The 13,577-nt window shown below is 45.7% G+C and overlaps 1 protein-coding gene across 2 annotated transcripts in view; it reads right to left on the bottom strand.

Moving 5' to 3' along the window:
• Positions 1 to 13,577, bottom strand: part of LOC115150785 (FYVE, RhoGEF and PH domain-containing protein 5) — a 48,118-nt gene that overhangs the window by 19,333 nt on the left and 15,208 nt on the right. For both annotated transcript variants that reach the window (XM_029694458.1, XM_029694459.1), the window contains exons 6-7: positions 5,863 to 6,014; positions 5,297 to 5,453 (exon numbers count right to left, since the gene is read on the bottom strand). In XM_029694458.1, coding sequence (XP_029550318.1) covers positions 5,297 to 5,453; positions 5,863 to 6,014 — 309 coding nt within the window. The remainder of the gene's footprint in view (positions 1 to 5,296; positions 5,454 to 5,862; positions 6,015 to 13,577) is intronic.

The raw sequence follows: 13,577 nt of genomic DNA, 5'->3' as shown, positions 1-13,577 counted from the left end.
GGCACACTGCTGGTCGGTGCTGGGGGGGTTCCTCAGGGAGTCGAGGCAGCAGGCAGGGCACTCAGTATCAATCAGATCACAGTGAGGTACAGCTACCCGCTGCCTCTCATCGCCAGTGAGATCGAGTCAATGCACGGGGCGCGCTTCTTCACAAAATTGGATCTCAGGAGCGCTTACAACCTGGTGCGTATCCGGGAGGGGGACGAGTGGAAGACGGCATTTAGTACCACCTCAGGGCACTATGAGTACCTCGTCATGCCATACGGGTTGATGAATGCTCCATCAGTCTTCCAGGCCTTTGTTGACGAGATTTTCCGGGACCTGCACGGGCAGGGTGTAGTAGTGTATATCGACGACATTCTGATATACTCCGCTACACGCGCCAAGCATGTGTCCCTGGTGCGCAGGGTGCTTGGTCGACTGTTGGAGCATGACCTGTACGTCAAGGCTGAGAAATGTCTGTTCTTCCAACAGTCCATCTCCTTCCTAGGGTACCACATTTCCACTTCAGGGGTGGAGATGGAGATTGACCGCATTTCAGCCGTGCGTAATTGGCCGACTCCCACCACGGTAATGGAAGTGCAGCGGTTTCTAGGGTTTGCCAACTACTACCGGAGGTTTATCTGGGGTTTTGGTCAGGTAGCAGCTTCCATTAACTCACTGCTGAAGGGGGGACTGGTGCGACTGCAGTGGTCGGCTGAGGCGGATAGGGCTTTTGGTCACCTGTAGGCTCTGTTTACCTCGGCTCCCGTGCTGGCTCATCTGGATCCGTCTTTGGCATTCATAGTGGAGGTGGACACGTCCGAGGCTGGGATAGGAGCCGTGCTCTCTCAGTGCTCGGGCACGCCACCAAGCTCCGCTCCTGTGCTTTCTTTTTGAAGAAGCTCAGCCCGGCGGAGCGAAACTATGATGTGGGGGACTGGGAGCTGTTGGCTGTTGTGAAGGCTCTGAAGGCGTGGAGACATTGGCTTGAGGGGGCTAAACACCCTTTCTGACCACCGCAATCTGGAGTACATTCGGGTACATTTGGGCGGCGAGGAGACTGAACCCTCGCCAGGCAAGGTGGGCCATGTTCTTTAACTGTTTTTATTTTCACTCTGTCCTACAGACCAGGTTCTTAGAACACTAAGGCAGACGCGCTGTCCCAGATGTATGACACAGAGGAGCGGTACATGGATCACACTCCCATACTTCCGGCCACTTGCCTGGTGGCACCGGTGGTGTGGGAGCTGGGTGCCTGTACGTTCCGTCTGCTGTCCGCAACCATCTGATCTATTGGGCCCACACGTCACCCTCCTCTGGTCATCCTGGCATCGGTCGGACGGTGTGTTGCCTTAGTGGGAAGTACTGGGGGTCCACCTTGGCCGAGGACGTGAGGGTTTATGTTTCCTCCTGCTCGGTGTGCGCCCAGTGCAAGGCCCCCAGGCACCTGCCCAGAGGGAAGTTACAACCCCTACCCGTCCCACAACGGCCGTGGTCGCACCTGTCGGTGGACTTCTTGACGGATCTTCCACCCTCACAGGGTAACACCACGATCCTAGTTGTTGTGGATTGGTTTTCTAAGTCCTGCCATCTCCTCCCTTTGCCCGGTCTCCCTACGGCCCTATAGACTGCGGAGGCCCTATTCACTCACGTCTTCCGGCACTACGGGGTGCCTGAGGACATAGTCTCTGATCGGGGTCCCCAGTTCACGTCCAGGGTCTGGAGAGGGTTCATGGAACGTCTGGGGGTCTCGGTCAGCCTCACCTCAGGTTTTCACCCTGAGAGTAACGGGCAGGTGGAGAGAGTAAACCAGGATGTGGGCGATGTTCATCCCCTGGGCAGAGATGGCCCAAAACTCTCTCCGCCACTCCTCCACTAACCTCTCTCCCTTCCAGTGTGTACTGGGGTATCAGCCGGTTCTGGCACCTTGGCATCAGAGCCAGATCGAAGCTCCTGCTGTGGTTTAAGCACTTGGAAGAGACCTAGGACGCCGCCCATGTGCGCCTGCAACGGGCCGTGAGGCAGCAGAAGGCGAGCGCCGACCGCCACCACAGTGAAGCCCCGGTGTTTGCACCGGGGGACCGGGTCTGGCTCTCGACCCGAAACCTGCCCCTCCGCCTGCCCTGCCGGAAGTTGGGTCCGCGGTTTGTGGGGCCATTCAAAGTCCTGAGGAGACTAAACGAGGTATGATACAGGTTACAGCTTCCCCCTGATTACCGTATTAATCCCCCGTTCCATGTGTCTCTCCTCAGGCCGGTGGTGGCTGGTCCACTCCAGGAGTCTGAGATACGGGAGGTTCCTCCGCCCCCTCTGGACATCGCGGGTGCCCCGGCGTATGCTGTTCGAGCCATCCTGGACTCGAGGTGTCGGACGAGGGGCCTTCAGTACCTAGTGGAGTGGGAGGGGTACGGTCCAGAGGAGAGATGCTGGGTGCCGGTGGAGGACGTCTTGTACCCTTCGTTGTTGCGGGAGTTCCACCGTCTTCATCCGGATCGCCCTGCGCCTCGTCCCCGGGGTCGTCCCCGAGGTCGGTGTCAGTGCGCTGCTGGAGCCGCGCGTCAAGGGGGGGTTCCTGTCACGACTTCCGCCCGAAGTCGGTCCCTCTCCTTGTTCGGGCGGCATTCGGCGGTTGACGTCACCGGCCTTCTAGCCATCGCCGATCCACTTTTCATTTTCCATTTGTTTTGTCTTTGTCTTACACACCTGGTTTCAATCCCCCAATTACTTGTTCATTATTTAACCCTCTGTTCCCCCATGTTTGTTTGTGAGTAATTGTTTGTCTTGTATACGGTCCATTATTGTGGGCTCGGTATATTGTGTTGTATTTGTGATTACTTGAGTAAATACGTTGATTACTCATATCTGCTGTCCTGCGCCTGACTCTCTCCACCAGCTACACACAGCCGATTACAAATGTAGAGACTTTGCTGTTTTTACCTTGTTCTATATCAATAAGAAAACCTCCATGGAAGTGGTATTTCACTACAATTACAAACTTACCACATTTTATTGATAACTAGTAGGTTGTTTACTGACTTTGAGTGTCAGAGACCAGAAAAATATATCAGTTTACTCATCCAGAGCTAAGCTTTAGCAATGTTGCTAGTTCTCCACTATTGCTTTAACAAATATGTGATGAACATGAATTAATATATTTGATGATGTGATTAGAAAGAAGGAAGAGTATTCTCTTCATTGAATCATTAAATGTCTGCATGTTTCTATTGAAATTGAAATAATTGTAACATTCTGTGCCAGATAGAACCTTACGACTGAACCCAGATTGACATTTCAGAACCAGAAGGTTCTAGCTGCGATTACACTCTAAAAAATCTGATTTACAAATGTCTTCAAATTTTGGGTTATCTTTAAGGTGAGGAACTTAACGGGTTATGAAAGAAGAATTCACTACAAAACAGTTCTGAGATCTTGGATGTGAAAACGTTGATGTCCAATATCTCAGAACTATGAGCAGATAGAACCTTAATAGTCCCAAGGTCACGAAATCATCTAAATGGTCACCTGACATTATGGAAAACACTTTCTGCATTGATCGTTGGCTAAACTGCCATAACAGGATAAACTACTGTACCTCTCAGCTGTGTGACTCTGGCTGTGACCTGTGAGTTCCTACTGCTGTCCCAGAGAGCCCCGTGTGTCTCACTACAGGGAGGTCACACAGAAGGAGTCCCCCTGGCAGTTCTCTCACACCACACAGCAGCCATCACACCTTTATTACCTCTTACTGTCTCTGCTGTAACCACTACAAATCCAGGACGAGGGGATGTTATTCATAGTTAAAAGCTTTAAACTAGAAATAACATTAATATTCAGAACATTCCCCAAAGTGTTTAACTTTGAGCTAAACACAGGATTTTTCTGACATACATTTAGTGATAATGCTTATGTTACCTATAGAGTGGTTGAAAAAAAGAGCTTATATAAGTCAAATGTTTCTCTTATCCTTCTTCTCCCTCTCTCTCTCTCTCTCTTGCGCTCTCTCTCGCTCTCTCTCTCTCTCCCCCTCCCTCTTTCTCTCTGCGATACCTACATTGCCAGTCCCGTAAAGCCACAGTATATCTGGTGAGGGCAGCTGCTCCTGAATATTCATAAGCTGAGACAGTTGCTTCCTTGTCTGGTTGCATTCCTAATCACTATTGAGATGCGTAGAATCATTGTTTACCAATCACTACGCATCAAAATATGGCTAGGAACCGCTAACTCATGACTATGCAAGAAACGGTATGCTATGCATATCTGTGGGTGGTCTTGGGTACAATCTTAGTAGTAGTGAGAGCCAAGACTAATTTCCAAAATTAACATAATTATAATGAAACATGAGGTGATTCAAAATATGTCTAGGAACCTCTAACTCATTTAAATGCAAGAAACAGTATGTTATGCATATCTGTGGGTGGTCTTGTGTACAATCTTTGTAGCAATGAGAGCTGAGACTAATTGGTAGATTCATTGGAAAAACTTAACACAAAGGCCAATCCAATATTGAAATAGTGCGTTTATAGATCATTCTCCAAGTCAAACTGCTAACTCTATCATAACCAATCAATAGGACTTAACACGGTAAGCAAGGTGACCTGAAGCATGTGAGAAACTTCCACTATATGAGCACTGAATCAATGATACAGGCCAGTCAGGCCTGGAGAGGAAATAAGAAATCCATGGCTGCATCCAGATGGTCTTATCTGGGAGCATGTTTTACATCATCTGCCATGGTTAATAATGGTTCCTATCATCATCATTAGGGACTATGATTACACATTCCCTACTCAACTGAGAATCCCTTTGCATACTACGGAGCTGTGCAAAGCAAGTTTGTGTAACATATTCTTCCTGATGGATAAGGTGATCACATGATCAATTCCCGTTAACCAGTGATGACATCCTCTCTGATAGTACTTCCTGTTGACAGCCAAGATAAAGGGATGCACAGTACAAAAAAGGTTTGTGTTCGGTCTTTGAGAGGTATAAAACATCAGAGTAGCATGTTGAAAAGGTCAGTCCCATAGAGCAGAGCAGAATAGAGAGGGTTTGGAAAGGCCATTGACTCCCAGTGGAGTCTGATTGACAAACTAAAGCTGCTATATAAAGGAAACTGGGAACTCCTGGCTGAATAAAGACATTGTTACAGACTGGCAGGTACAGTGGCTATGACCTCAGGACAGATTCTTCTGAGCATGAATATCCAAAGGTTAGTTTAAATCAACACAAGATAAAGACTCACATTGGGGTTTTAGGTAAAGGACTTCCACTTTTAAAAGTAGTCTCTAAGCTCAGACTAAGTATAGCCTCTTACCTCAAACTGCTTGACGATGTCATGGAAGGCAGGGTTGAGTTTGCAGCTCTCTGCCAGTAGGGACATGCTCCGGTCATACTCAGAGATGTAGGTAGCAAACCCAGCAAACTCCTCCCGTCGAGACAGGATCACATCCACCACCCTCTGGCTCTCCTCCCTGGTGATGGGGAATGGAATCATGTGGAGGTTTGGAGGATTGGTTGACAGTGTATGTTATTGAATAACGGTTGACAGGTAAGTTATTGAATTACGGACAGAGAAACATGTCGATACCTTTTGAGCTCCTGAATGAATAAGAATTCAAAAATATACAGTCGGATACTATTTACAATCATTCCACTTGATGCGTTTAAAACGCAGAACTGTCTATGCTTTTTCATTTCTATGGAGTTTACAAGTCTGTGGGTATTTATTTATGAGTGCATATAATAATAATAATATTAGCTAATTAAAATCATACATTAAACGCATCTTTATAAAATTGTGTCTTCAGCAGGGATATAAAAAGAGGCACTGAATCTGCATATATAGATATCCCACTGTGTTTAATGTACTGAATGTCTCACCATTGTTTGATGCGTGAGTCCAGCTCAGTGAGGATGTTGCTGTGGAGTATGTAGACCTCAGGGAGCGTGCCCAGTATCTCCCCCAGCCTCTGTTCCTCCACCACAGGTTCCCCATCCTCCCCCACCGCCTCCGACACTGCTGCCCTGAAGTCCTGCAGGAGAGGGACAAAGAAGGGAGGAAGAGGGGGAGAGAAGAGAGGGGTAGAGGGAGAAGGGGATAGGGATTGAGGCAGGAAGAAGGGGAGGAAAAGAATAAGGGGGAAAAGGGCGAAGGAGGGAGTGAGTTACAGGGGGAATGGGTCAGATCCTCCTGGAGCTTAACATCCTTCCTCTTCCTCTAACCCAGTATCATCTCAGTCTGTCTTCCTCTTCCCCAGTATCATCTCAGTCTGTCTTCCTCTAACCCAGTATCATCTCAGTCTGTCTTCCTCTTCCCCAGTATCATCTCAGTCTGTCTTCCTCTAACCCAGTATCATCTCAGTCTGTCTTCCTCTAACCCAGTATCATCTCAGTCTGTCTTCCTCTAACCCAGTATCATCTCAGTCTGTCTTCCTCTAACCCAGTATCATCTCAGTCTGTCTTCCTCTTCCCCAGTATCATCTCAGTCTGTCTTCCTCTAACCCAGTATCATCTCAGTCTGTCTTCCTCTTCCCCAGTATCATCTCAGTCTGTCTTCCTCTTCCCCAGTATCATCTCAGTCTGTCTTCCTCTAACCCAGTATCATCTCAGTCTGTCTTCCTCTAACCCAGTATCATCTCAGTCTGTCTTCCTCTAACCCAGTATCATCTCAGTCTGTCTTCCTCTAACCCAGTATCATCTCAGTCTGTCTTCCTCTAACCCAGTATCATCTCAGTCTGTCTTCCTCTAACCCAGTATCATCTCAGTCTGTCTTCCTCTAACCCAGTATCATCTCAGTCTGTCTTCCTCTAACCCAGTATCATCTCAGTCTGTCTTCCTCTTCCCCAGTATCATCTCAGTCTGTCTTCCTCTAACCCAGTATCATCTCAGTCTGTCTTCCTCTAACCCAGTATCATCTCAGTCTGTCTTCCTCTAATCCAGTATCATCTCAGTCTGTCTTCCTCTAACCCAGTATCATCTCAGTCTGTCTTCCTCTAACCCAGTATCATCTCAGTCTGTCTTCCTCTAACCCAGTATCATCTCAGTCTGTCTTCCTCTTCCCCAGTATCATCTCAGTCTGTCTTCCTCTTCCCCAGTATCATCTCAGTCTGTCTTCCTCTAACCCAGTATCATCTCAGTCTGTCTTCCTCTTCCCCAGTCTCTGCCTGTCTAACCACTTAGGAAAAGGAGTTCTGGACCTGGGTTACATACCAGCTGTTGGGTTGCATATTGACCTTGGTCACTGATACATTGTTGACCAGAACCCTACCATTTATCAACATACTGACATGAACTATATGTTCTTATACAATGGATGGGTCTAATTCTGGATGCTGATTGGTTAAAACCACATTCCAACCGGTTTCTATTCCATAAGTTACACAAGTAAGGCTATGACGTTGAAATGCTTATTTACTGGTCCATCTCACTGCTCAATCCACTGTCTCATCAGCCCAACCAGGCAGCAATCCACTGTCTCATTAGCCCAACCAGGCAGCAATCCACTGTCTCATCAGCCCAACCAGGCAGCAATCCACTGTCTCATCAGCCCAACCAGGCAGCAATCCAATGACTCATCAACCCAACCAGGCAGCAATACAATGACTCATCAGCCCAACCAGGCAGCAATCCACTGTCTCATCAGCCCAACCAGGCAGCAATCCACTGTCTCATCAACCCAACCAGGCAGCAATACAATGACTCATCAGCCCAACCAGGCAGCAATCCACTGTCTCATCAGCCCAACCAGGCAGCAATCCACTGTCTCATCAGCCCAACCAGGCAGCAATCCACTGTCTCATCAGCCCAACCAGGCAGCAATCCACTGTCTCATCAGCCCAACCAGGCAGCAATCCACTGTCTTATCAGCCCAGCCAGGCAGCAATCCACTGTCTCATCAGCCCAACCAGGCAGCAATCCACTGTCTCATCAGCCCAACCAGGCAGCAATCCACTGTCTCATCAGCCCAACCAGGCAGCAATCCACTGTCTCATCAGCCCAACCAGGCAGCAATCCACTGTCTCATCAGCCCAACCAGGCAGCAATTCATTGTCTCATCAGCCCAACCAGGCAGCAATCCAATGACTCATCAGCCCAACCAGGCAGCAATCCACTGTCTCATCAGCCCAACCAGGCAGCAATCCAATGACTCATCAGCCCAACCAGGCAGCAATCTACTGTCTCATCAGCCCAACCAGGCAGCAATCCACTGTCTCATCAGCCCAACCAGGCAGCAATCCACTGACTCATCAGCCCAACCAGGCAGCAATCCACTGTCTCATCAGCCCAACCAGGCAGCAATCCAATGACTCATCAGCCCAACCAGGCAGCAATCCACTGTCTCATCAGCCCAACCAGGCAGCAATCCACTGTCTCATCAGCCCAACCAGGCAGCAATCCACTGTCTCATCAGCCCAACCAGGCAGCAATCCAATGACTCATCAGCCCAACCAGGCAGCAATCCACTGTCTCATCAGCCCAACCAGGCAGCAATCCACTGTCTCATCAGCCCAACCAGGCAGCAATCCACTGTCTCATCAGCCCAACCAGGCAGCAATCCAATGACTCATCAGCCCAACCAGGCAATTTATAAACTTGATTTCTACTGTAACATTATCTCCCCTTTCTTTCAGACTAACATTTGGTTTTCAACAACGGAGATTTGTATAAAACTTGCTATCTGTCTCTCCGACATTTGCAACATTGTTTCAGTATTGAAATTCAATCTCCCTCTGTCCCATAGTAATGAACATGTTGTGAGTCAGGACGAGAAAAACAGGCAGGCAACTTTTCTTAGCCAGTCTAAATCATGAATCAGCATAGTTTTTATGGATATATTCAAAGACATTTCTATAGAAAAACAGGACAAACCAAAATATTTTTTTATGAAAATATGTCAATCATTATTTGAATTTGTTTCTTAACCTGTTGTATAAAAGTAATAATGGCCTCGAAGCTGGTGTTTGGAGGATATATTGAACTTAGTCTTGGGCCTAACAAAACCAACAATTGAGGAGTGGAAAAACATTGCCTGCAACATGACAGCGAGTTCTGCGTTGTACCCAGACCTCAACCCAAAACAGGCTGTTTGCAGCATGAATGTACCACTGTCCAATCTACAGCAACTGCATGATGTCATTGCGTCAGCATGGACCAACATCCCTGTGGAACGTTTACAACACCTTGTAGAATGCCCCAAAGAATACAGGCTGTCCTGGAGGCAAAGGAGGGGTCCGACCCGGTACTAAATGGGTATACATAATAAACTGTCCGGTGAGTGTATCATAGACAGCTGTTGGTCGGAGCACGTCTCCAGAGCCGCTGCGCCAGAGTATTGCGTATTAATCTTGCAGTAGAATTCATTGCGGCCAGCCAGAAGTTAAAACGAACGACTAAAGTCCCTCAGAAAAAAGAATCATGACTCTCGAGGCAGTAAAAAGAGACATTCAAAAAAGTTACAAATCATTCCCGAACTGCACATCACTACATTAAAACGTGATTATGTTAGTGTCACCACACAGGCGAAAACTTCAGTGGCTTTATGGCACTTCTCTAGGAAGGAATGCTCTTGAGAAGGGTCATTTCTCTATTCTAAGAATTGGGGAAAACATATAAAAGTTCACTAATTGATTGAAGGTGTCAAAATGCTTAAACAATATCAATTGTCCCTCCTGGTATGGCTGTCTGGTAGCTAACACCATCTATAATATAAATCCATCATGTGTCTACAAGGACAAGCGTCTGGACCTCATCAATTTCAGTTTTAGAACACTGCAGACATAAAACAAGTAGAGACATACACACCACAGTGAGATAATACTGTGACACTGTGTGCTTTAGCGCCTCCCGTTCATCATGTGCTATCGATCCCATCTGAGTTAGCATTCATCACTGCTGCTGTGAAGCAGACCTGGCTGCTACTTTATGTCCTGGCTGCTCCCTCCCCTGGGACAGACACAGTTGTCTTACTCACAGCTCACTAAGCCCCAACACAGGACAGCAGCTTTACCCTCTACTTCTCTCATCTACTCTCACCCCCAGTGTATAGAATAAAAGCATACAGGGTCAAATGACAACATTAGACAGTTGGTTGAACAGGGAAGCTTCGTCAAACCTGAGAGACAAATATATGAAAAGATCAAACGTCAGATCGGAGTATCATATGTTCAACCTGTTATTTGGGAAAGTCCTGGAGAAGAACACTCAGAAGAAGAAGAAGAACTTCACTTCCCATTTGGAGACAGGGTCTGGAAATGTGTTGTATTTTTTGTTATTCCTTATCAAACAATGGAACAATAGCTTGTGTGTTTTCTCCCAACTCTCACTGACGGTGGTCTTTTCCCCCAGCTGTGTGTGAGTGTTAGAGAGCTCTAGGGAGTGTGTGGCGTGGGTGGGTGGGGGTGGGGGTCGTCTAGGAATGTCTGGTCTGTTCCAATCATGCATGGATTGCTGAGTTAAGTCTGTTGGAGAGGGAACCCACTTAAGAACATCCCTCTACTGTTATAGCTTTAAGAATTATAAGAGGCGAGTGTTGGATTTATGCATTATGCAACAGAATAATGAAATATTGTTGAATATCATGCCTGGAAGGTGGGTATAAGGGACATGTAGCTGATATAATAACCTTATTGAGAAGGGGGGAAAAAAACAAGGTTAAACAACCTGCGTTCAGTATTCAAAAAACATAGCAAGTGTGCAGGATTGAGAATTCGTGAAAGAACACACTGTACAAAGGTAATGAATAAGAATGTTCATGATGTTTACATGAAAGACTCAGTAATGAAGCAACAAAAAGAAGGCCATATATATCGATATGTCTACAGAATCTACATAAGAAACCTAGTATAATGATGATATATAGTACAATCATTAGAGTGGACTTGTGTATAATATTTGCATTACTCAAGTTTGTTTAATGGAATCAAAGTGCATAGACTACAGCTTTTACATTCAAATGAACCAATCATAAATCATGGTTGTACACCTAACTAACTAATTCAGGTAGTGCCCTTGCTTAATGGTATCCAGTATGAATGATGAGGTTCCATTGATTCAAGCTGTCAGGTTCCAACTATCCAAGCAACCACACACACTAGCTCCATGACAAAATATCAACAGTTTACCAATTCAGCGAACTATTTTAAAATGTGACCTTTATTTAACCAAGCAGGTCAATTAAGAACAAATTCTTATTTGCAATGACTCCTTCAAGGCAAGAGTCTCATTTTGCTTTTGTTGCATCTGGAAATTGAATCCACAACATTCTGGGTTAGGGGATTCCCTACTTAAAATGCATTGGCTCTCCATTCAACATTCTTCTGAGATCAAAATGGGATCAAATGAATTACTCAGGGTACCGCATTCAATCTATTCTATATGTGAAGGTCGAGCTCCAGTGCCTTACCAAACCTGCTGGGATCTAGACTGTACACTTACTCTGACAGGCAGTAAATGAGAAATCATGGAGAGGAATGACAACAGCTGTATTTGATGCATCACTGACCTCTGGGAATCAACAGTTGGTTCTCCTCACTGCCCTCATTCAGAATGTCCCCTTCTGCTTTACTGTATTTCCTGCCTAAGGTAACTGGTACAAAGAACCAACCCCATTGCTATCTTATACTCTATCTATTTTTGAAGAGGTGAAGTTACAGTGGACATAGCTGAATAAAGCTAAGTAAGTAGCCTTGCACGAGCCAGAACAGCTCATATGGCAGGAGCCTATCCCCTGTAGCAACTTGGTGTACAAGTACACCCCGTGGACAGGATGCTAGTCTATCACAGGGCCTTACCCCCAATCTATCCCCTTAATGCTGAGATGCATCAAGTCCCCTTTTTACTGTCTTTGGTATGACTTTTTGGTATGAACTCACAACCTTCCAATCTCGGGGTGGACAACTTAAATGAAGGTAACATTGACCTATTCTTGACCTTTCTCTGTGTAAGGTACCCTGGTGTCAATGAGCACTGATGTGCTCCAGCGCTTGTGTAAATTCACCTCAAACAATGCCTGGTGCGTACGTTTCTGCGTAATCATCTGACTGACTATCCCTGGGCTGACGAGCCCACGTTGTCAAGGCAAGGAAGTCAACCTAGCTGGAAAAACACGGATAAACCTAAGCACAGGGCTGGCTGACGGCCGGAGAGAACCACCACAAACCAAGGAGCTGACACACAGGAAGTAATGTCATCAATGGCTTCTGGAACATATTCACCTTATGACGCCTGACAACAAGAGCACATCCAATTTGTTGTGATTGTTTTTGTCCTTCCGGCCCATTCACAAACAAGCAAAACGTTGTTAAATATGAATTACATTTGTCATAACTATTAATTAACGTGCACAGGATTTGAAAGATATGTTCATTCTATTTTGAGGAAAATTATTTAAAAAATGAAAACATTTGTTTCCACTTAGTATGGAGGAAGACAGGTTTGTGTCATCGATTATGTGAGGCTATTGTTTAACTTAGCAACAACCACAAAGGGCAAAGAAAGCTTCAGAATGTTGGAAAACCCATTCACATACAGTACATGTGTTTTGCTTGAAATTAACATGCTTTATTTTGGGGGTTTAAATCGCATGCTTTCCATCTTAACTGGCTGTATAATTGATCCTTTACAAACTACAGCGCTACTAATATCCAACTTCGACTTGATGAATGTCTCTTCTGTACTAGATATATTTAGCTGGCTAGTTGCCCATTGCTAGCTGGTTGGATGGGCATCTAGCTAGATAGGTTGGAACTGCATAGCTAGCTAGCATTTCATTTCGACAAACAAGGTGAAAAGTATTATCTTAGCTAGATGGGTTATGAAATTAATGCCTTATTGAAAAATAGTTTGCTAACTAGCTAGCTTGCTGTCTTTGGTTTGCATTAAAGTTGTCATGTTCAAAATGCTCAACAGCTAGTTCAGTAGCTTGATCACTCACTTTTGGGCGTGCAGTTTGTCCCGACCGTAAAACACATTTTAGGTTTTTCAAACCTGATCTGCCATCCACGACAACTAGCTGGCTCGGGTCTTTGAATTGCACAAATGGTGATGTCATTTTCTCATCAATATTTGTGTAAATCACGGATGAAGAGTGACAGCTTCAGCTTTGACTCAAGGTAGATATAGCTAGCTAGGTATACATAACACAAAAGTTCCTCTTTTTAGTTTAGCTATCTCAAATAAATTACAGAGATGCAGATTATTGGAGCATAGAGAAAATATTGCCATTCTAAAGCAAGTTTGCAGCAATTTTATTACAAATTTTATGCAATTCTACACATTTTGCCATAGGGTGGAGGCAAATATTTGCAGTTTCTAATATGATAACTAATGATCAATGGGCCCCACCCCGTCAGTAATTCGACCATGCTTACTACAAGTTTAGAAAGTAACTTATCAATCTAAAAATCTTTTGCTGACACTGGCTAATTGAGTGACTGCTGATGCACAACCAAATTTCGAAATTGCACCTAGTTGAGACCCCAACGGAGTGGTCCCCCCACCCAATTTGTTTACAAATATTATTATTATTATTATTGGTTGTCAGGCCTACCAGTTGCCCATCCCTGTTGTAGGCTATTGAATTAGCATTTCACCACCAT

Source organism: Salmo trutta, chromosome 16 (genome assembly GCF_901001165.1).
Source record: "Salmo trutta chromosome 16, fSalTru1.1, whole genome shotgun sequence".
Classification (NCBI taxonomy): domain Eukaryota; kingdom Metazoa; phylum Chordata; class Actinopteri; order Salmoniformes; family Salmonidae; genus Salmo; species Salmo trutta.
The sequence above is the reverse complement of the archived record's forward strand: the minus strand, read 5'-3'. Positions and strand labels throughout refer to the sequence as shown.